Source organism: Lynx canadensis, chromosome C2 (genome assembly GCF_007474595.2).
Source record: "Lynx canadensis isolate LIC74 chromosome C2, mLynCan4.pri.v2, whole genome shotgun sequence".
Taxonomy (NCBI): Eukaryota; Metazoa; Chordata; class Mammalia; order Carnivora; family Felidae; genus Lynx; species Lynx canadensis.
Window position 1 is genome coordinate 131,499,331 of NC_044311.2, and position 22,078 is coordinate 131,521,408.

The window sequence follows — 22,078 nt, forward strand, 5'->3', positions numbered from 1 at the left end:
AGAAATCTCTTTGCTCTCTATGAAAAAAATACAGCCTCTATTTTGAACATATGTAAAAATATACATAACCATTTAGTATTATAACTCCTTATCTCTAAACCAACAATATTACTTTAAGAGACTCAATATACAGATTTCTTTTATTTTGGTCATACTAATTTTGACCGGAAATGTTTGAATATTCAAAAGAACTTTTAATAGTCCGTGACAGTCATTGTCTGAGCACCATGATAAGAAAGAACAGTTATTAATGGTTTTGTTTTACATTTGTTCTCAAAATCAGTACAGTTTGGTTAGTAAATGAACATGTGCCCCTTTTTTCATATTGGGAAAATGGGAAGATTTTAGAGTTCTAAGCGAAGCTTCTGTGTGCTAGTTAGGTATACAGTGAAGTAAGCCTTAATAATCTTACATGTCAAAATATATTTTCATGGCTATTTTTAACCACAACAGCAAGACTTTAACATAGCTTATATAACCAAAAAAAGCACAATGTATTTTAGCCATAAAATAATAATTCTTTTTATAATGCTAAACATATAGAAAAGACTTATTATTGCCTTCCCTTTAGTGAAATATAAGAATGCATGACTAGAATATTTCATTTAATGTTTGTCCGTTATATTTTCTCCCTTTCTGTAAAATATAGTGTAGTATCTGGATAGCCAAGAATTGCTTAAGAAAGATATGCATTAAAAAAAAAAACTTTTCTAATAGAATGGATTTTTTATAATATATTTTACATGTGGCCCCAAAATGTTTTACAGTTAATAGAGCTAGGATTTAGATAAAAGTCCAATATTAGTGAAATTTTTAAAAGTGTGATTTTTAATCATATGCGTTTCTTATATATAACAATATTTGATGTATAACCCTACCCTTGTTTCTGTATGAGCAAATATTTTCCAAATGATTGCTCATGTGTAGAAACATGTATCAGTGTTTATTATTTCCCATTATAATTAGTTGTAAATTCTGAGATGTTCCTATTTATAAAGAAAAAGGACGCTCAAGCATTAAGGTAATAATAGTGATAATATTCATTAATTATTACACTAATAAAATTCAGATATTTTTGAAGCAACAAGGAATTCATTCTGTGGTAACTACAATCTCAGGGCTTGCTTTTTCATTATTTGGGGGCTCTTTAGCTAAAAGTTAATTGCAGTGGTATTATTATGCATATAAGAGCCAGCCATTTTCTTTCAGTTATGGGTATTTCAGGAAACTGTATTTCAATCCTAGAATTTGGGATATTCAAGATACACGTGAAACTGATACTAGAAAGCACAGGATAAGAGATCCCTAGTATCTCAGTCTTATGATGCCTTTGAATAGACCAGACTCCAAACAGTTTTACGCCAGTGTTCACATAGTAAGCTTAGGTGTATTGTTCAGCTTAATAGTTCTCTGCATTAAAACAAAGAACTATTTATACAGTGAAAAGATGAGGGCGTATCTGGTCAGTTTTAGAAAATTCTTTTAAACTGTGGAATATGGGACAATATTTGTAGATGTACCATGTGCCACCTTGTTGGTAATACTTTAAAGGAAGAAAGTGTATTTGAACACAAGAACATGTAGAGCTGTAATATTGAACGATTTTAATTATCATAATTAATCAAAATTGGCATTTTGTTACATTTTCTAGGCAATTAAGTTGGAGTATTCAAGATTGGTTAAATTGGCCCAAGAAGACACCCCACCAGAAACAGATTATCGTTTACATCATGTAGTGGTCTATTTTATCCAGAACCAGGCACCAAAGAAAATCATTGAGAAAACATTGCTAGAACAATTTGGAGATAGAAATTTGAGTTTTGATGAAAGGTAATTTAAGAAAATTAAAATGTGAAATATCTAACATATTGTTAAATTGTCTTTTTAAAATTGCTTTTAGTGCAGTTTCTAAATGTTTATACATATTCAAAGAAAGACCTATTTCATAAATACAGCACAAAACTTAGACTTCCCTTAATTTTGAACAGTTGTTTTGGAATTTCTCTGGAGTTTATAGTCATAACCTTTAGAAGTTTGAGCTGAAAATAATTTATATTGTTTTAGTACATTTTACTTGTTGACCAAGATACTGAGCTAAGCAACATAAAGATGTACAGAAGAATATAATGTAAGCACTACCCTTTGGGGACTTAATATTTTAGGGAAATAAAGAATTTCTAGTCTCCGCACTATGTATATTTTGAGTGAGATAGTTATTTATTGTGGGAAGCTGTCCTATAATTTGTAGGATATTTAGCAGTGTTCCTGACCTGTACCTGCTAAATGTCAGTAACGCCTCCCTCAAGAGGTGACAACCCAAAGTGTCTCCAGATGTTGAGAGATAACCCCTTGAAGAGCAAAATTACCCTCATTTGACAATCACTAGAGAAAAGTATTTAACCGTATATACTAATAAAATAAAATAGTTAAATGTCCTCTGACATCAAGAGAAGCCTTAAAATGGTTAAATTACAGTTCACCCTTGAACAATGTGGAGATTAGGGGCATTGACCCTCTGTGCAGTTGAAAACCTGCACATAAAGTTGTGTAACTTTTGACTCTGCTAAATTTAAACTGCTAATAACTTCCTCTTGACTGGAGGCCTTACTGATAACGTAAACAGTCGATGAACACATATTTTATATGTTCTATGTATCAGATACTGTATTCTTACAATAAGGTAAGCTAGAGAAAAGAAAATGTTATTAAAATCTTAAGAAAGAGAAAACACATTTACGTTATTGTAAAAAATCTGTGTGTAAGTGAACCCATGAAGTTCAAACCCATGTTGTTCAAGGATCAACTATAGTTTGGTTTACCCAAAAATGTTTTCTTGTGAAAATTCCTATAAACTATAATTTTTGGCTGAAGTTGGAAAATTAAAATACAATCTAGTTAAAATGAATACCATTAAAAAATTTAGGCCTCAGGTAAACATCAAAGTATTAGAAGTTATTTTATTTTTATTTTTTTAAGTTTGTTTATTTATTGTGAGAGAGTATGGAAGGGAAAGAGAGTGAGGGAGAGTGAGAGGATCCCAAGCAGGCTCTGCACTGTCTGCGTAGAGCCCAACGCAGGGCTTGAATTCACAAACTGTGGTGATCATAACCTGAGCTAAAATCAAGAGTTGGATGCTTAACTGAGCCATGTAGGCACCCCAGGAACTTATTTTAGAATACAGAATCGTTTATGTTATCTTGGGGTTTGTAGTCCATTTTAATTCTGAAATAAATTATTATCCTTTCTTGAATATCTCAAAAATATTGAATTAAAAATCTATGTGGCAGAGAAGAAAATGAGGAAAACAAAGCATCTAGGATTAAATTCCTGCTTCACCATGTATCTGCTGTGAAATTTAGGATTAAGTGAAGTAATACAAGTAAATGGTTTTGAATAATATTTGATAGATAATAAAGTGCTCATTGAATGTTGACTGTTATATTTTATTTGTAGTCGTAGGAGCATCATTTATTTTACATGTAACCACAAAGAGCTCAGAAATGTGCCAGATTATGACCCTTATTATTTGGGCTGTTGGGACACCGTGTTCCAGTGAATATACACTATTGAATTGGGGGCAAATATTAATGGGGTAATCACATGCACTTTCACTCTTTTGTAGTTATTTGTCCTGAGGACTGCAAATTCATCAGTTCATTTTGATAACCTAATTTGTCTTATACTTGAAAAGTTAAGATGCATGCGATAGCTAAACATACTCTGCAGAGATTTCTTTAACAATGATTCTGATCATAACATGTGAACAATGGCTCTATTACCTGAAATGATAGGCACAGTTTAGATTCCTTTTTGCTGTTTATGAATCATGCCATTTGAAATGGGAAGATGAGATTTAATATCTCCTGAGCTTGCTTAATATATATATATGTTATAAAAAAACACATTTCATTTGTTTTTACTTATACAATATGTATTAATAAAATGTAATTTAAAAGCCATTTGTAAATATAACATGTAAATTTGAGGTAGCATTATTGATGCCGTTTACTTTATATCCTTTGTAACTATCCAGTCCAACATTGATCCAAAAAACACTTTCAATTAAAGTTATTTGAGAGTTGCTTCCTCAAAAAGTATTGCTTACTGACAGTGGATTTTATTGTCACGTATGTTGGGTAGTTTAGTTTTGTGTCATATGCTTTTCACTTTTTGTGAATTTCACTTTTGATTTACGAATATATTTCTTTTATTTGAAGGTGTCACAACATAATGAAAGTTGCTCAAGCCAAACTTGAAATGATAAAACCTGAAGAAGTAAACTTGGAGGAATATGAGGTAATGTGCCTTTTGAGAGGTTGAACTGTAGATTGAGGAATTTTGGTAGTTCACTGACCTTTCTTTCATTTCCTCACCACTGAGCACATTTCATTATTGGACAGTGTTGTACATGTGAGAGAACATGCATGAGTGCTCATATCGTGCTTGTGGTAATTTTTGTACACAAAATTCTTTGTGTTAACTTTGACTTTAAAATTAATACTGTTTTTTTTTAGTTTACCAATTCAAACACCCAGTATTTCTTTAGACTTTTAAACTTAACTTTATACATTGCCTTTTTAAATTTACAAATCTAGTAAGTTTTTAAATTAATTTACTTTTGAGAGAGAGAAAGTGTGTGTATATGAGTATGAGCAGGGGAGGAGCAGAAAGAGAGAGAGAGAGAAAGAGAAAATACCAATCAGGCTCATAAGGGCTCGATCTCACGAGCCATGGTATCATGACCTGAGCTGAAATCAAGAGTAGGACACTTAACTGACAGAGCCACCCAGGCACCCCTATCTAGTAAATTTTAAGTTGATTTCACGAGTGCCTTTGATTAATTTTGGTCACATTTACAAACTTAATGACTTCATGTTCTCTTAAACAATTATTGTAATTCACCACATTAACATATAGGAGGAAGGATATAGAAAAATAATCATTTTTGAAAAAAATCCTGAGCTAACCTGAAATACAACTATGATAATCTACTAAAGAGTGTCTCAAAAAAAACAACAAAACTGCATAGCAAAAATCATATGGAACTATGGACATTGAAAGCTTTCCTTTTGTGATCAGGAAAAAGACAGGGATGTCTGCAACCACTACTGCTATTCAGAATTGTACTGGAAATTCACGTGGGCAGCAAGGCAACAAACATAAGCAAAAAGTAAAAGATTTGAAAAGAAGAAACAAAGTTATCATTATTTGCAGATTTTACACCTAGAAAATAAAAAATCTACAGATAAATTTATTAGAACTAATAAAACAGTTTTCCAACAGGCAGAACTTATGTCACATACCAGTTTCATTCTTTTATCCCAGCAAAAGATAATCGGAAAATGAAATTTTAAGAAAATGACACCATTTACAATAGCATCCAGAACTATAGAGTAACTAGAAGTAAATTTAACAAGAGATGTGCATGACTTTAGGAGGCATTAAAGAAGACCTAAATAAATGGATATGCATACTATGGAAAACTTAGTATTGTAAAGATGTCATTTTTTCCCCAGAGTAGTTTATTGATTCAGTGCAGTCCCTGTCAAACTTTTAGCAGATTGTTTGATGGAGCTTGATAAGCTGATTCAAAATTTTTATGAAATGTGGACTTCTCAGTCTAGCCCAGACATTCTTGAAGAATGTAGGATGGCTCATTCTACTAGAAATCAAGAGGTAGCATTCTTAACCGTTATGCTTTATAATAGTAATAGCATAAGGGTAGGTAACTTACAACAAGATAGCAGAAGAGAAAATCTAAGAACATGCACATAATATATGCCAGAGATGACAAACAAGTGGGTTGGTTACTCACTCTACCCTGTCCCCAAGATTCAAGTTACATGAAAGTTGATTTTTAATTATGATTTGCCTCTGCACTCCATCCCCAGGGTTGCAACATTAGATTCACTTTAACATATTTTTGTTCTGAAAACTTCTCATATTTCTAACTGCAGAGCCATTAAATCTTACAGGTATTTATAGGACATGGTTTTAGATTCTGTGTATCCCATATATCTTTATCCTGCTCTGAGTCATGAGTCAGCCAGCCTTGGCCCACAGACCAAATCCAGCCTACCACCAGCTTTTATAAATACAGTTTTATTGGAACACAACTACAACTATTTGTTTATGTATTATACACGAGTGTTTTTACACTACAATCACAGAGTTGAATAGTGACAACAGAGACTACATGGCCTGCAAAGCCTAAAACACTTACCGTCTAGGTCTTTACAGAAGAAATTTACTCACAACTCCTCAGACAGTTCTAATGACAGTAGAGTGGCAATTTAAATACTTTCCCAGAAAAGCTAACTTCACACTTGTAGGACAAATTTTATCTTTATGTGTTATTAAGGCCGACTAATACTGTAAGATTATGCCTCAAAAAATTAAAATTAAAAATTAATTTATATTCAAGGAGAGTATAGTTGGTCAACTGGTCTATATGTTTCTTACTTTCATTTGCTTATGTAATATGTATATAAGAGCTTTAATACTTTTATTATCAGTATCTTAGTTTAAATCCTATATTGAAGTTGGTTATGGTTTTCCTTGAAAAAAATTTTTTAAATAAGTTAAAGAAAAATCCTGATTTGTTGTCTTGAGTTAGAGGGTGTCAGTTCTGAATTGTTTAGTCCTATTATATGCCCAGTAATTGGTTTTTTTGGAGGAAGGGACAGCTGAAATATGACATGCTTGTATATTTTTCACCATACCTCAGATGAATAAACTACTCAGCTACCACATTTAAAATAAAATGTAACCTAAATTTGGCAAAAATAAAAGGTTAAATAAATGCATTATACTGTTTTTCTTTTAGTTTCTTAATATTCTTCATCAAATAATAGTCTTCAGTGTTGATTCTGTTAGAGTAGTAACTTCATTTACCTCCTACATCCAATTGTGATGTACATCTGTAATAATATCTTAATAATAATATGCCTTTAGACAGAACAGTTTTTGGAAGAGAGAAAACCTGGTTGATTATCTTGCCTTTGCATTTCTGTTATCTTTTAGTGAATCATTGTTATTTCATTCTTCATTAATGTCTAGTAATTTTTACATTTATTATATTAATAAAGTGGTCTTGTGTATCAGAAACTAAAGTTTTGATTTAGGTCTTATTTATCTTAATTTTGATTTCTTTGCTTCTATTACTTTGAATAGTTGTCAGAATAACACATTGCTTTATGAACAGTTTTCATTGTAGTTTTAATATCTTACTTTGTATATTTTTAATATTTTCTTTCACCTACAGGAGTGGCATCAGGATTATAGGAAGTTCAGGGAAACAACCATGTATCTCATAATTGGGCTAGAAAATTTTCAAAGAGAAAGGTAAGGCAGAATGGTCAAATATGAAAAGCTTAATTTTTGCATTTAATTCTATTCAGATATGACCTCATCTTTAGAAAAGGTTTTATTCACTGTATGTATTTTTAATAAACTTTTAATTTTAGAAGTTTTATCTTTATAGAGAAATTGTATAGTTGGTACTGGAAGTTTCCATATACCCCACATACTTTCCATTTTCAATTAAATCTATAAGGTTGGCATTAGTGTCTTTGTTTTTATTAGCTCTCACATTCTACAATTGAAGTTTAGGATGGAATAGGATTAGATTAAAGCCTAGAAGTTTGCTGGCGACCAAATAAGCTGGAAGCCCAACACACAGAATTCTTTGTATACCATAATATCTGCCTTTAGTCTCCAGCCTTTTTCATATTCTTTCTGAGTCTAATCTTGACTTCAAAGCAGAGACAGTGTTTCCAATATGTCTCTTTGTCCAAAGTTTCATTACTATAAAAACTATAGCTATAGAAAATTGATCAGCTGTCTTCTAAGTATTATGACTACAAACACATTTTAGATCATTTTTCATTTAAGGTACAGATGGTTTTAAAGGAGTTTCTACTTCTTAAACTATAATATTATTTTTTTTAATTTTAATTGTTATTAAGAACAAAGGATAAATATTGATGTATTTACTTATACACTGATTTGCATTTACTTATTCACATATTTCTTAACTCATATCCTTTAATATTAATGTACTTGACTAGTGATTTTTTTTAGAACAACTATATATATATATATATGTATATATATATATATATTTAAACGTGGTAATTTATTTTATGTGATTGTTTAAATACATTGCTTAAAAATGTTCAAAAGGCATTTTAAAAAACATATTTAAAAAATAGATATTTCTAACTTATTGGTGAATCACTGAAAGTAAGCAAGTCGCCACACATTTTTAAACCATTCCTGAAACTATTACCTTACATCATTTTTAAATTACAAAACACAGATATTCACTGTGTAATATAACACACTGCTTAGTAGTAAGATTAGTTTCCTTCTAATGTATACTTACAGGGATTATTAATTTGTAGGGTCCGGCAAAGTTATTTAAACTGAGCTGATATAAACTTAAAAACTAGAAAGGTAAAAGGAGTTGAAATCAAGCACCATTCACCTATGAAACTAATTGTAGAGTTAGCTTGTCTAGAAAGCATTTGTAAAATGTCTTAATCTAATCTGTATTAAAATTTCTATTTCAACTCCAATATATAAACATAAGTTATATTTTTAAATCAGTAGAGGTTATGTTTAGCATAAAATAAACCACAAGTTGTCCCCCAGATTTCTTAAGCATGTTTGTGTCGGGCCTACAATACATTAGATAAATGAGACAAATGAGTTTTCTTGCTTTGTTTTTGAGAAAAGAGGGTAGAGGGAATGGAATCCACATAACTTTATTTCATTTAATAATTGTGTATCTAAAATTAATTTACAACTGTAGACTTTTGAGTAGAACAAGTATACTGAGAACCAGTAGGCATTATTTGTAGATTTTTTTTACTTCCAATCTCATAGCGAAGTCTAAAGTCAATAGGTAAAAAATTATTAAAAAGTTAAATTCTAATCACTAATTACACCCAAATTAACCTTGAAAAGGCAGCATTTAGTTAAAAAATGGAAATTAGTTACAAAGGAAATAAAGGGCAACAAATACAAAGAAGAAATTGTCAAAGACAGAATACTCTCATGAACTTAAAATTTAAACGATTAATAGACTTGATGTAATCAATAACGTGAAACATTTTTTTCAAGCCTCAGTCTGGTAATAATATGGTTTGATAGGCTCAAGGAAGTGAAAAATTAATACTCAGGAAACACTATATGAAAATAACCAATTAACAAATTTAATGCTCAAATGCAATTACTGTATTTCAAAAAATGTTAAAAACTAGCTAGTCATTTATTTTGAACCTTTTTACAGTAGCAAAAGTTCCTCTGAAATTTAAGATATTTGAAAACAAATAATTGAACTCTGGGACAAAAGTCTTCTTTGTATCACCTATGAACTTCCTACTTGAAAATCTAAGTATACTGTTACTGAAAAACATAAAGACAACAAAAGTCTCTGTTTTGAGACCACACTAGAATCATTTATCCAAATGACAAAGCTCTTAATTTAAAAGAAATGCTGTATTTTCAATACTCTGTAATAATGTATTCAATTAAAAGGGTTATTGAATTCCTTCTTTTCTTTCTTTCTTTTCTTTCCTGGTTTTATATAACGTACAGGAAACTCTCACTGCGATATTGATGCAATTTTGTTTTTAAATGACAGCACAGACTATTACTTCTAGAGCTGTGCTGTCTATCCAGCCTGGTTGCTACCAGACACATGAGACAGTTTAAATTTAACTAATTTTCCAACTAAAAATTCAGTGTCTAAGTCATACTAGCCACATTTTGAATGTTCAGTAGCCAGCCACCTGTGGCTAGTGGCTACCCTGTCAGCCAGCACAGACACGACACTGCCGTCTCTGTGGAAAATGCCGGTGGCCTTGCTGCCCTGTTTGGTGGACAGTGAGCACTGCCATCACTTTTACACTTAGCAAAGTTTAAAAGTTGCACAGAATTAAAAAGCACTGTTAATACTTGGACACAAGTCATTCTGTAATTTATAAGGTAATTTACTTTGGTCACTGAAATAGAGAACTATTTTGATAAGTAGCTCCATTTTATGAGTTATTTTATTTCAGCCACAGTTATGTTTCTTTAATAGGAATATTCAAGTTCACTTTAAGAGAGCTGAGATTAGTATTTCTAAGATAAATAGTAATGTGATCTTATAAGTGGACAGAGTAAGATCAAGAAGGCATTTCCATTTTATAGATAAACTAGGCTCCACAGTAATTGCATCCACAGATGCAGTAACTTTTTCAAGGCCACACGATTAACTAGGGAGAAAAAAATTGAAATAGAGATCTGTATTCTTATAAAATTTAATGAAATCAGGTGAGTATTCTTTGGTAAGAATTAAAAAGAAGAAGCTGTCGCTTTTTTGCTCTCTGCATTAACTTCTTATATTAGCTTCTCTTGGTATGTTCAAAGTATGTTCAAATTTCATAATTTGCTTATTCTCAAATATATGCTTATTCTCAAATACATGCTTATTCAGAAAGTGAATATTCTGGTGTAGCAAATGTTTATTAAATTGGAAAGGTCAACTAGAAAATTAGTTAATGGTGACAAATAATATTTATGGAATATTACAAGAAGAAATGTTAATTTTACACTTTAAATATAGTAGTTACCACAGCTAGTCGGTTAGAAAATATTGTCAAAAGGTTCTGTCCAACTTTTTTTTTTTTTTTAAATAAAAACACAAAACTTGAAAACCTTGAATGAATACTGGTTGATAGGCCATTGTCAAGTCTGTGAATAGTGAAGTGAAATCATGTTTTTAGGAACCACAATTTTATAATAGTACAAGTGAGGATCAAAAGAGTCTACAGGGTACATGGTCTTATTTTACTTTAAAATAAGAATGTGGTACCTGGACTGCTGAGTCTTACTGTGATTTATTTGAAGATATGTTTGTAAGCACTTTAAAGGTTGATAAAATATGGAAATTGTGTGCTTCAGTAGAAAATTGGAACAGGGCCACAGTTTCAGAGCTATTCTTAGAGAGGTGACTCAGGTCTTGAAGGCCAGATATGAATGTCATTCACTGAGACTTTTTAATAGGAAACTTAATAGCTATAAAAGAGAAGGCAGATGTGCCAGCAGACTAATTTAGTGGTGTAAAACAGTATTTAATGTTATTATCACTCCCTTCTTTTCTTCTTTCATAAATAAAACAAAAAACCTTTACCTGAGGTTATGTTTATATTTTTTCAAAATAAAATCCCATATTCTTAAGTTTTTTCAAAAACAAGTTCCTGGGAGAAGCCTTTTCAAAAAAGTGTATGAAATAACTTATTTTTTATGAAATAGTTTCAGGTGTGTCATATGAGAGGCCATTAATGTGTACATTAGTTTCCAATTCTACATTTATATTCAAAGTACAGAATTGATTTATATTTAAGCACATGAAATTAAATAATAAAAACTTAATGTAACCTAGAGTTTTAAAAGTGTTTCTTTATAATATTTCGCCTTTTAGAATGTTACATTTTTCTGAATTAATCTATAAGAAGGTATGTTGTAACTGGAAAAACTGGCACAAAGGAGACATCTTAGTGTCATTCATATTTCAGTTATACAAATATATAGCTATATTTATTTCTTACCCCATATTGAGAGAGGATAACGGTTTTAGAGGTAAATAGAATCCTCAAACATTTTTACCCTCCTCCCTTTCTAAAACCTAGTTTGAACTTCGTAACATATAGACTTATGTTAATGTAACATTATTAATATTACTTGTTAAACTTTTTATAAAAGACCGACCCGCCAGCTGTTATGTTCCTACACTCTTCTTTGTGTGTGTATTCCACCAGAATGTCCAGCTGTAGAAGCATTTTTTTTTTCCATTTCTACTTCCCCATTTCCTTTGGATATTCTCCCCTCTACCAATTATGTTATTCTCTGTGATGAGAACCATGGGTGCACACGGAAAAATACCTGAATAGTCACTGAATGAAACACACGATGTTTGTGATAAAGAAACAAAGTAATCTGACCCTTTCTTCAAACAAAAATGACATTATGTTGTTAAAAAAAGTAGATTCTTGACTTCCCTATCAGTCTAAATGGAAGACATCAGGGAATCAGGAGAGAGGAACTACCTGAATTCAATAATTACAGGCTTTTTCCTCCCAGTCTTTTCTTAATTCCTAGCTCCATTAAAAATTTTTTTTTCAATGTTTGTTTTTAAGAGAGAAAGAGAGAGTATGAGTAGGGGAGGGGCAGAGAGATGGACACACAGAATCTGAAGCAGGCTCCAGGCTCTGAGCTGTCAGCACAGAACCCAATGCAGGGCTCTAACTCAGGAACTGTGAAATCATGACCTGAGCCGAAGTCAGACACTTAACTGACTGAGTCACCCAGGTGCCTCTAGCCTAGCTCCATTTTTTTGTTTTTGTTTTTTTACTTTATGACATAACTATCTCCTGGTCTCAGATGTGGCTGTTGCTAAAACAGCTTTTAGATGATACATTTATTGTAATGTTCTGGATAATCAAAATTTAAATGTATACTTAAGTATTTTATAATTGTAGTTGACTTTTTTTTTTTTACAAAGATGAAATAATGCCTTATGTTTCTTTTAATTTTTAAGTTATATAGATTCCTTGCTGTTCCTTATCTGCGCTTATCAGAATAACAAAGAACTCTTGTCCAAAGGCCGATACAGAGGACATGATGAAGAATTGATATCACATTATAGAAGAGAGTGTTTACTAGTAAGTTGAATGTACTTAGGAGGTCATGTTTACGTTATTGTTTTGTCTTACACTGAACAGATTTTCCAGACTCCTATAGAAGTGATTGACTATAAACTCTGATGAGGAAAGTATCATGATGATGACATCATCATGATGTAATCTGGGTATAATCGCTTAAGATGCAGGAATGCACTCAATTCTTTAATATCTTTTCTCTTTATTGGTCCTAAATATTGCAGGTGGTAACCAGAAATGTTCTTAATATAGGATCAAAATAATTAATTTTATATTTTGGTTTCTTCATTATTCTACTATTCCCTTTTTTGGTGAGAGAAGGGGGGGACTGCACAGGCCTTGAGCAATTATTATTCCAGAAAAATAATAGATTTTTCTGAGTTTTTTAAAATACAGTAGTAGATTTGGTGTACATAGTGTTAAATGATTCATTGTAATACAGTATCCTTTTTTTCCCACCTAGTCATTGATAGTTTTTTTTCCTCAAATATTTTCACTATGTGCAGAAATATTACTGTTGTTATATAAACTTTAAAAAAGTCTTTTTAGCAGTTTTGTAGCACCAAATTAGTTTCTAAAGGTCTGGAGTACTTTGTTAATATTTCTCAAGTCAGCTAACCTTGATGTATAAGATCACAAATTCCATCTTTATACATTTTTCTGATTAAATTTAATTCTTTTTTTTTTAATTTTTTTTAACATTTATTTATTTTTGAGACAGAGACAGAGCATGAACGGGGGAGGGTCAGAGAGAGAGAGGGAGACACAGAATCTGAAACAGGCTCCAGGCTCCGAGCTGTCAGCACAGAGCCCGACGCGGGGCTTGAACTCACGAACCACGAGATCATGACCTGAGCCAAAGTCGGACGCTTAACCGACTGAGCCACCCAGGCGCCCCTAAATTTAATTCTTAGTTAACTATTAACATCATTCTGTTATATACTGTGAACACCTAAGCTGCAATTTTTTTTTCCTGTACAAGGAGAAATATATATGTATATATACACACAAAGATATTCAAGGGTATATGATTTTTCAACCTATATAAGTTACATGATTTAAGTATACTTTAAAAAACTTTAAGTGGTATGCTGATAAAATGTTTTCTTGCAGTAGAACTACAAAAGCTACTTGTAATCTTAATATGTCTTTAGAATTTTCAAATGAGAATATTAGATGACGATGATCTTACTATTTTTCTCTCAGCTGCTTTTATTGCATTTGAGTATATTTTAGAATTTGAATTGTTAGTGATTAGCATCCATTGAGGATAGTTCTTAATTTGGCCAGTTTCAAAGGTTTTTAATCATTCCCCAAGAAGGAAGATCTGAATTGTGCATATTTTAGATTTAAAAAATGCAGAATTGTATATATTTATATATTTAATGAACTAAAGCAATTTTTAATGTAAAAATTGAAGGCTTGGGATATGGCAATATTTTGGTAAAGCTATTTTAAATTTAAATACAGCCAAAACGTGATGGTTATTTTAAAACATGAAAAAAATGGTAGAATGTTTCACCCCATATTATGATACTAAACCATTCACACCTAGTTTGGTGTTTCATAGGGATTTAAATGACACTGCATGAGGGTTATTTTAGTGTTCCTTTCAGGGTTTTTCATACTGAGTATTTGCTGAGTGTCATGTTTGAGGGATACAGAGACAGTTAAGACCTGTTTATTTGCCATCCCCCAAGAACTCAGTCTGTACCATAAATGATTTTTATATTCCAGATTAAGTGTCTTTATGAGAAATATGCAAAATAATATGCTTGTAGTTGTCAAGGAGAACCTTAAGGGATAAGTTGAACACTGATCTGGATCTTGATGGACAAACAGGATTTTTATGCCTTGTAGAGAAGGCAGAAAAATGTTCCAGCCAAAGGGACACCATATGAAAAGACCTGGAAAGTATACAACAGAAAATGAAGATAGATCCACTGGGGCTAGATTCTGAGGAGCAGGTTTAGGTGCAAGTGATGAAGCTAACAATACTTGATGTCAGCCTATGTTGAAGCTTATGCAGCATTCTCATGTGCCTTTGCAAGTTTGAGTAGGTTTGGCTTGGTCACATTTGTTGTCAGAAAATAAATCTGGCTGTAAGTAGTATACTAGATGGTGGACTGGAAAGGAGTAGAGATGGAAGTCTTCCCTAGAGAGGGAAGAAGGAGAGAGCCCCAACTAAGACAGAAGTGTAGTGGGTATGAAGAAGAGGGCATAAAAGATGGTGGAAGAAGTGAAATCAAGGGACCTGGTAACTATTAGATGAGTAGGAAGAAGGAAATAGGGTTGTCAAAACTGCTTGACTTTACAGTTTTGTGTTTGGCTTTGGGGAATCTAAGATGACGAATAAGTTTGGCTTTGGGTGTACTATGTTTAGGTTGTTTTCAGATAACATTAATTTCAGAATGGTAGTAACTATTATAAGTTTGAATGCATATTGTAAAAATTATGCTAGATACTTAAAGGCTTCTCTTGTTTAATCCTCTCAACCACTGTCTAAAAAAGGTGATATTTCATTTTACATATGAAGAAACTGAAGCTAAGAGATTGCTTATTTACTCAAGCCACTGCTTAGTGGCTGAGTTAGACTACTAACATAAGCCTCTCTACAAAATCAAGATATAAATTACACAAGAATGATAAAATATAAACATGAGAAATAATATAATTTTTATTTTGTAATTCAGCTTAACTATGAATATTTCAAAATCATATCTATCATGCTCTAAAAATGTTAAGATTTCACCTAAACCCTTAAATACTATAACTTTTACTATACCTATAATACCTTATCTGTTTCTTAAGTCTATATTTCTTACCTCATGAATTTCTGTCTTCTGCTATCAAGGGTCAGCACAACTGGCCTGTGCTCTAGCCTGTCACTTGTTTTTGTAAATAAAGTTTTATTGAAACATAGTCATACCTTCTCCTTTGCATATTATGTATGGCTGTCTTTGTGTAACAATGGCAGAATTTAGTAGTTACAACAGAAACTGTATCACTGTCAGAGCCTAAAATATTTCCCATCTTCTCCTTTACAGAAGTTTGCTAATCTCTGTACCAAATTGTAAACTCTGTGAGAATTTTCTGTATTAATCAGTTGGGTTCCCCTGAATCTAGAATAGTCTCTGGCATATCTCATGTACTCAGTAAGAATTTTTTGAAGGAATAATGAACTAATTGATTACCTTTAAATTTTAGATTCAAGAAATATAACAGTATTTATTCAATTGGCATTTATGGAGAAGATGATAAAGTGTTTTTCAAAGATAATATGGCGTCTGAATTTTTTTTTTTAATTACTTTGATGGCACACCAAATTTTAGAATTGGGGAAATTTCACCTCTGGAGAATTAAAATATGGTCCCTGTAGTGATAATCAGAAAATTATAAGCTGAACATGAACTTTAAAAACATGACAACAGCATTTTCCCCACTTCTTTTTGTTCTTGTTTCTGTTATTCTCGTATGCACAGCTTTTTCTAAGAGACTTCATGCTAGAACAGATAGAGATTGTTTTTCTTGATTGCCATTTGTTCTAATACTGTTTGTGAACATACTTTTTCTGTTGTTTTCAGTATTAACACAGGATTTTTATTTAGTTAAAAACAAAACTTTTTCTTTTTCTCAATGCATTAAGAAATTAAATGAGCAAGCTGCAGAACTATTTGAATCTGGAGAGGATCGAGAAGTAAACAATGGTTTGATTATTATGAATGAGTTTATTGTCCCATTTTTGCCCTTGTTATTGGTGGATGAAATGGAAGAGAAAGATATTCTTGCTGTGGAAGACATGAGAAATCGATGGTGTTCCTATCTTGGACAAGAAATGGAATGTAAGTTTAAACAATGCTAGTGGACACTTCAGCTGGGATTAACTGTAGTTGGAATTAGATGTTATTTATTCTTGTCATTTTTTATATTATTTTTACATTCATGTAAAAATATTATATTACATTATAGTATTTTTACATTCATGTCATTCCCTTTTTTTTCTATTTACAAACCAAGTGCACACTGCCTTGCCATTTATATTTTACCTCTTTCCCCCAAATGGTAATACATATTTTGAAATGAAACATTAGTTGAACACACTCTAAGTTAATAAATTATATTGAAGATGATGATTTCTTTCCCTCTCTGTCTTTAGCTATATCTAATTGTTTGTATTTACAGCAAACCTCCAAGAGAAGCTGACGGACTTTCTGCCAAAACTGCTTGATTGTTCTACTGAGATTAAAGGTTTCCATGAGCCACCAAAGTTACCGTCATATTCCACACATGAACTCTGCGAGCGGTTTGCCCGAATCATGTTATCCCTCAGTCGAACTCCTGCTGATGGAAGATAAACTGCACACACTTTCCCTGAACACACTGTATAAACTTTTTTTAGTTCTTAACCCTTGCCTTCCTGTCACAGGGTTTGCTTGTTGCTGCTATAGTTTTTAACTTTTTTTTATTTTAATAACTGCAAAAGACAGACAGACCATAGAGACTTTAGCCAGACTGCAAACAATAAAGCTGAGAATCGCATGGCGCTCAGACTTTGTTTTAACCAGAACTGATGTACAATTACAAATCTGATTGGTTTCATTATGGCAAAGCCATGCTTTTGCCACCTTTCTGTTACAGTATTACTTTGCTTTTATCTTTTCTTTATCTACAGCTTTCCATTCAGTCTGGATCCTTCCATGACTACAACCATTTAAGTGTTCAGCACTGTGTACGATACATAATACTTGGTAGCTTGTAAATGAAATTAAAGAATAAAGTTTTATTTATGGCTACCTATGTGTTTGTAAGCAGGTATATTGTATATTAGTGTATCATTTTAATTATATAAAAATGAATTTTGTCTGGGGACTGTTTAAGATTAGGTGGATAGATGAATAGATTAATACAAACTTTTAATTTGTCTCTGTAGCACATTGGAAGTTTACTAAGTATTGACACTTAAATATATCTATATTTTTGACTAAGTTGTTAAAACTTAGTATGGCACCTAAACCTGTTTTGAATTCACATCAGGTTTTCACTGAAGTGAACGGCTGATACTTAAGTCAACCACACTGAAACTTTTAACTTTTCCTTAGATTAACCTTTTATTTTTTTATGTATTTACAAATAATATAGCAAGGTGATTATTTCAAGAGATACCAGAAAAAAAGTACTTGAATAAGGGCTATTTAAATAGTGAAACTTATAAGAAATCTGTATATGTGTATACACACACACACACACACACACACACACACATTCTTCATAATGGAGGACAATGTTTTGCATTATATAATCATTCTATTTTTGTAACTTGTATACCACTTTAATTGAAAATGTTCTCTACTAATCAATGCTGTGAAATGAAGTTGATATTGTTGAACTAGAAGTTATGAGTATCTTACCTGCTTTTATTTTCCTCCTTTTCAAAAAGAAAAAGCTGTAGAACATTTTGTAGATGGAACTGCTGTTTAAGATTAATGAAGTAATATTGTGAATGAAAATCGATGCTTTAAAGGTAATCATGTTACCAATAACCTATTTTTGAATTTATAAAAATTTCTTTATAAATGATACTTTGTTAGCATAGTAAAATATATCATTATACTATGTGTATGTTTGTTATAGCGTCGCCAAAACTAGAACTCTTTATAAGTGCCTCTGATAAAAGATCCCAGATAGAGGAAGAAGAAAATATTAAGTTACTGTATTAATGTTCCTTATCAAGATATCAATGCACTACTAAGGTATTAATGACAAGGAATTGATACCATTTCTGTTTTAAGGTTAGATTTTGCCTGTTGTAGCTATCAAAATGTGTTTTGGTTTAGATTTTAAATTCTCCACTGAGCAGAATTGGTATGCTACATAGTTTTCAAGTCCTGTCCAAAGTTTAAAAACTCCATATGTATCATCAAAGCATTTGTAAACTGTCTTCAGTATTTTATAATATTCTGCCATAATGGTAAAATTGTTTGTGTTTATGTGTATAATTGACCACTGAGACACAAAGTGCTCAAACACCATATGGAAATTACTCCCTTCACAAGGCACATCCAGGGAATCATATGTGGCTCTTGTGCTGAAGGTAAGTATTATTTTTGTATTTACTTTCTACTTAAAAGCCAGTTTATTCATTCTTGGTAGTGAATCTGAAGTGCTCTTTTAAAAATGACCTTTTTCAAGACCTGGGGAAACAACTTGTTTTTATATCAATAAGTTTCAGTCTAGTCTAATCTAGAACCATGGCACTAAATAAAACTATCAGTAACATTTTATGCACCTTCAGTTGATGCTGTTTAATTTCCATTTACTTATAACCCCTTGTTTGTTAGAAGCTTGTGAGTATTTCCTGCACTTGCAATTTCAAGGAAGTAACTAAAGATTTCATTTTCTTAGTTTTATATTAATTGAGACTAAGGTGGACTTTTTCCTCCTATACCTAATTCTCCAGAGTTCAGTGTCTTTGTCATCCCCAAAAAGTGTAGTCACACAGGTGCTTGGAGGCAGTGAGTAGGGATCCCCTGTGTAATCATTTTTTTTAATTTATTTTACATCATTAACAAGATCAAATATCATTTGTTATACCCATGATAACTTCATCCAGAGTATGTAAATTAGTCTCAGGGCTGCCATAATAAAGCAGTACAAACTTGGTGGGTAGTTTATAAAACAAATCTATTTTCTCACTGTTCTGGAGTCTAGAAATGTAAGATCAATGTGTAGGCACGTTTAGTTTCTCTAGAGGCTTCTCTCTTTGGCTTACAGACAGCCTTCTTGCTGTGTCCTTACGTGGCCTTTGCTCTATGCACATACACATCTTTGGTGTCTCTTCCTCTTTTAAGGACACCAGTCCTACTGGATGAGGGTGCCATCCTTACAACCTCATCGACCTCATTCAGTCTTCTTTAAAAGTCTTATTTCCAAATACAGTTGCATTGAGGATAGCGGCTCCGACATATGATTTTGGAGGTTGGTGACACGATTCAGTCCACAGAATATGATGGCCCAGTTTATATATACCTCCTTTCCAGACGCAGAAGTATGATTGTTAGCCTCTTCCCTTTAACCTCAAGATTATGATGCAAATATCTATGGCTCTGCTGTTAGATCTACTTACTGTTTTCTTTTACTTTCACCATATCCTAAAAACTATTTTGAAGTTATAAGAAACCAAGTTAAGAATTGCTCACAATGCATTCATCTATTCAGTTCAGTGTGTTTTCATTGAACAAATCTTTGTTGAAAGAATGCAATACTCCATGTTGATTTGCCCTTTATTATGTGGGGTTTTATTCATCATTTTCACCTAAATTTATACCATGGATCTGGTTTCTGTTTTGCTAGTGTTTTATTCTTACCTACTCGACTTCCCTTTTCCATCCCCCATTCCACCCCCAGCCTGGAAGTTAACTACTATCAGCCATTGTGGCCACATATTTTTCCATGTTTGGACAGTGTTATGCAGTATATACACATAAGTGTGGGGTTTTTGAGGGGAGCAGAAAGAGAGAAGGTCATCTATTATATAGGCCTTTTTCCTCCCCACTCCTGTATTTCTGGCCTCCAGTTCCTTCTTTTTCTAGTGGGCTTTTTAGAAATGGCAATAATAAAATAATAAATAATGTGACCCTAATAATAAAAGTATTTGAGTCCTGATTGAGGGAACTGTATACACAGTTGAATACATACATGTATATACATCGGAATTTCAAATATCCTGTTCACTCTATATACGGTTTTTCCCAATGGCTGTTTCAAACCATTACCATTCTCAACCTCCTATTCAGTGCCAGCTCCAGTAAAACAGGATGATTTTTCCTTTGCCTTACCAAGAAAATGGGGCTATTGGGTATGATACCCTTCAACTTTTAGCCTCTGTAACTGTACATTTACACTTAATTATTATTAGGTAACCAAGATGTAATAAGGAAATGGATATTGATAACCCAGTGTTATGAGAAAAATATAAAATACAAAAAATATATAAAATGTAAAATGAATTTATATGGTTAAAAGTACATCATGGGGGGGGCATATTTGCTCTTCTGTAGAATTAAAAAAAGCTCACTCTTGGCCTTACAGCAGCCCACAGCCTGCACAGTTTTTCCTTTATCAAATGGTTCTTACTTTTTCAGTAATTCAGAGCGAGTCTAGTATTCTTAATCCTGATTGTGCATCAGAAGCATATGAGAAGTGTTCTTTTAAAAAGGTTTCTAGGGGAACCTGGGTGGCTCAGTCGGTTGCGTGTCTGACTTCAGCTTGGGTCGTGATCTCACAGTTGGTGGGTTCGAGCCCCACGTCAGGCTCTGTGCTGATAGCTCAGAGCCTGGAGTCTGCTTCGGATTCTGTGTCTCTCTCTCTTTCTGCCCCTCCCATGCTCATGCTGTCTCTCTCTGTCTCTCAAAAATAAACGTTAAAATAAATAAATAAAAGTAAAAAAGGTTTCTAGGTCATATCTATCAGATTCTTAAGAGACTTTTAAAGTGAGAACTAGTTTGAGAACATTTGGTAGGTGTTTCCCCAACTTCATTTTTCTAAGAATGAACTCTGCCCTTATCTTAGAGACTGAGTCTAGCTAAAGTAGGGTGGAAAAATTTGCTTTTTGCATTCTTGTATGTCACATGAAAAGGCAAGGGATTTAAATTTGCTGATGGTCCCCTCAGCCATAGAGCATGCCCATTTTTGTATGTGCTCTAGCCAAAGCTATGCTCAAATGTTTTTCAGTCACAACTTTCTGAACTTCTCTCTCTTTTCTAAGTGGTTAAGACTGGAGGCTCTAGAACTAGACTGCCAGTTCTGGATACTGGGCCAACTATTGTACAGCTGTTACTCTTGAACTTTTCTATGCCTTACTATATTTCTTCATCTATAAAATGGGATTACGGTATAACCTACCTTATAGGATTCTCTTAAAAGTGTAAATGGTTTTCTGTATATAAAACTCTTGGAAAATGGCAGCCACATAGTAAATGTTCAATAATTGCCAGCCCATGGGCACCTGGGTGGCTCAGTCAGAGTCTGAGTCTTGATTTCAGCTCAGGTCATGATCTCACGGTTCGTCCTGAGTTCCCAGCCCTGTGTCAGGCTCTGCGCTGACAGGGATTCCATCTTCCCCTCTCTCTCTCTCTCTCTCTCTCTCTCTCTCTCTCTCTCTCTCTCTTTGCCCCTTCCCCGCTCACACGCATGTTCCCTCTCTTTCTGAAAATAAACATTAAAAAAATAATTGTCATTCCTTTTTATAATTTGTCACTGTTGGTTACTGCTGATTTTCAGAATCTGCCTTCCTGAGACAGGCTTCTTTGGGCTACCCTCATTCCTACCTGCATTTCCTTTTTTTCTTACTCCTTAAATGTGAGTGCTGT

General features: G+C 32.7%; 1 protein-coding gene across 4 annotated transcripts in view; it reads left to right on the top strand.

Annotated features, from left to right (window-relative positions):
• Positions 1-19,001, top strand: part of USP25 (ubiquitin specific peptidase 25) — a 153,513-nt gene extending 134,512 nt beyond the window's left edge. For all 4 annotated transcript variants that reach the window (XM_030328636.1, XM_030328634.1, XM_030328633.1 and 1 more), the window contains 6 exons: positions 1,652-1,830; positions 4,218-4,296; positions 7,265-7,344; positions 12,590-12,713; positions 16,357-16,552; positions 16,893-19,001. In XM_030328636.1, coding sequence (XP_030184496.1) covers positions 1,652-1,830; positions 4,218-4,296; positions 7,265-7,344; positions 12,590-12,713; positions 16,357-16,552; positions 16,893-17,065 — 831 coding nt within the window. In that variant the 3' untranslated portion in view covers positions 17,066-19,001. The remainder of the gene's footprint in view (positions 1-1,651; positions 1,831-4,217; positions 4,297-7,264; positions 7,345-12,589; positions 12,714-16,356; positions 16,553-16,892) is intronic.
• Positions 19,002-22,078: the final 3,077 nt, after the last annotated feature.